Genomic DNA, 721 nt, shown 5'->3' with positions numbered 1-721 from the left:
CCGTCTTGCGCTTGGCGTGCTCCGTGTAGGTGACGGCGTCCCGGATCACGTTCTCCAGGAACACCTTGAGCACCCCGCGGGTCTCCTCGTAGATGAGGCCGGAGATGCGCTTGACGCCGCCGCGCCGGGCCAGCCGCCGGATGGCGGGCTTGGTGATGCCCTGGATGTTGTCGCGCAGCACCTTGCGGTGGCGCTTGGCACCGCCCTTGCCCAGGCCCTTCCCGCCCTTGCCGCGGCCGGACATCCTCAGCGAGAAAGGAGAGATGCAATAGACAGATTCGCTTTGACAGGACACCGATCTTCCTATTTATAGCCCTGTGGCGGACCTAATTGAGAACCAAGAAGGAGGCTGGGCTGGTGGGGGAGGGGCGGGGGCGGCAGCGGGTTTTCCCCGCCCACCGCTGCGGGCGAGGCTGTGCGTCCCGCGGGGCCGAGCGCACACTGCCCGGGTCCCTCTCTGTTCCTTCCCTGAATTGTCTGAGGCAAGCTGTGTTTAAGGGCGTGTAAAGAAAATTCTCTGCGTTTCAAGGGACTGAAATAAATGGCACCTACCAAGCTAGCACCTGTTTCTCAGTTTTGAACCACTAGCATCCTTAACGCACCGTGGGCAAGTCGTTGACGAAATTACCCCTGGCTTTGAATATTAAACGTATATCTGAAATGTAGTCGAGTGTTTCGCTCCTCTCCTCCTCTTGAATCATTTCTGTACACTTCAAGTCAA

The 721-nt window shown here is 58.7% G+C and overlaps 1 protein-coding gene across 1 annotated transcript; it reads right to left on the bottom strand.

The window, feature by feature from the left end:
• Positions 1 to 3: 3 nt before the first annotated feature.
• LOC145719517 (histone H4 type VIII) lies at positions 4 to 264 on the bottom strand (the record flags this gene model as incomplete). Its single annotated transcript, XM_081811001.1, has 1 exon — positions 4 to 264. A coding segment is annotated over exon 1 (241 nt), but the record flags the coding sequence as incomplete, so codon positions are not given.
• Positions 265 to 721: the final 457 nt, after the last annotated feature.

This window comes from Leptonychotes weddellii, unplaced genomic scaffold (genome assembly GCF_054177405.1).
Source record: "Leptonychotes weddellii isolate Sample4059 unplaced genomic scaffold, ASM5417740v2 HiC_scaffold_49890, whole genome shotgun sequence".
In the NCBI taxonomy this organism is placed as follows: Eukaryota; Metazoa; Chordata; class Mammalia; order Carnivora; family Phocidae; genus Leptonychotes; species Leptonychotes weddellii.
This window is presented reverse-complemented; position numbering and strand designations above follow the sequence as displayed.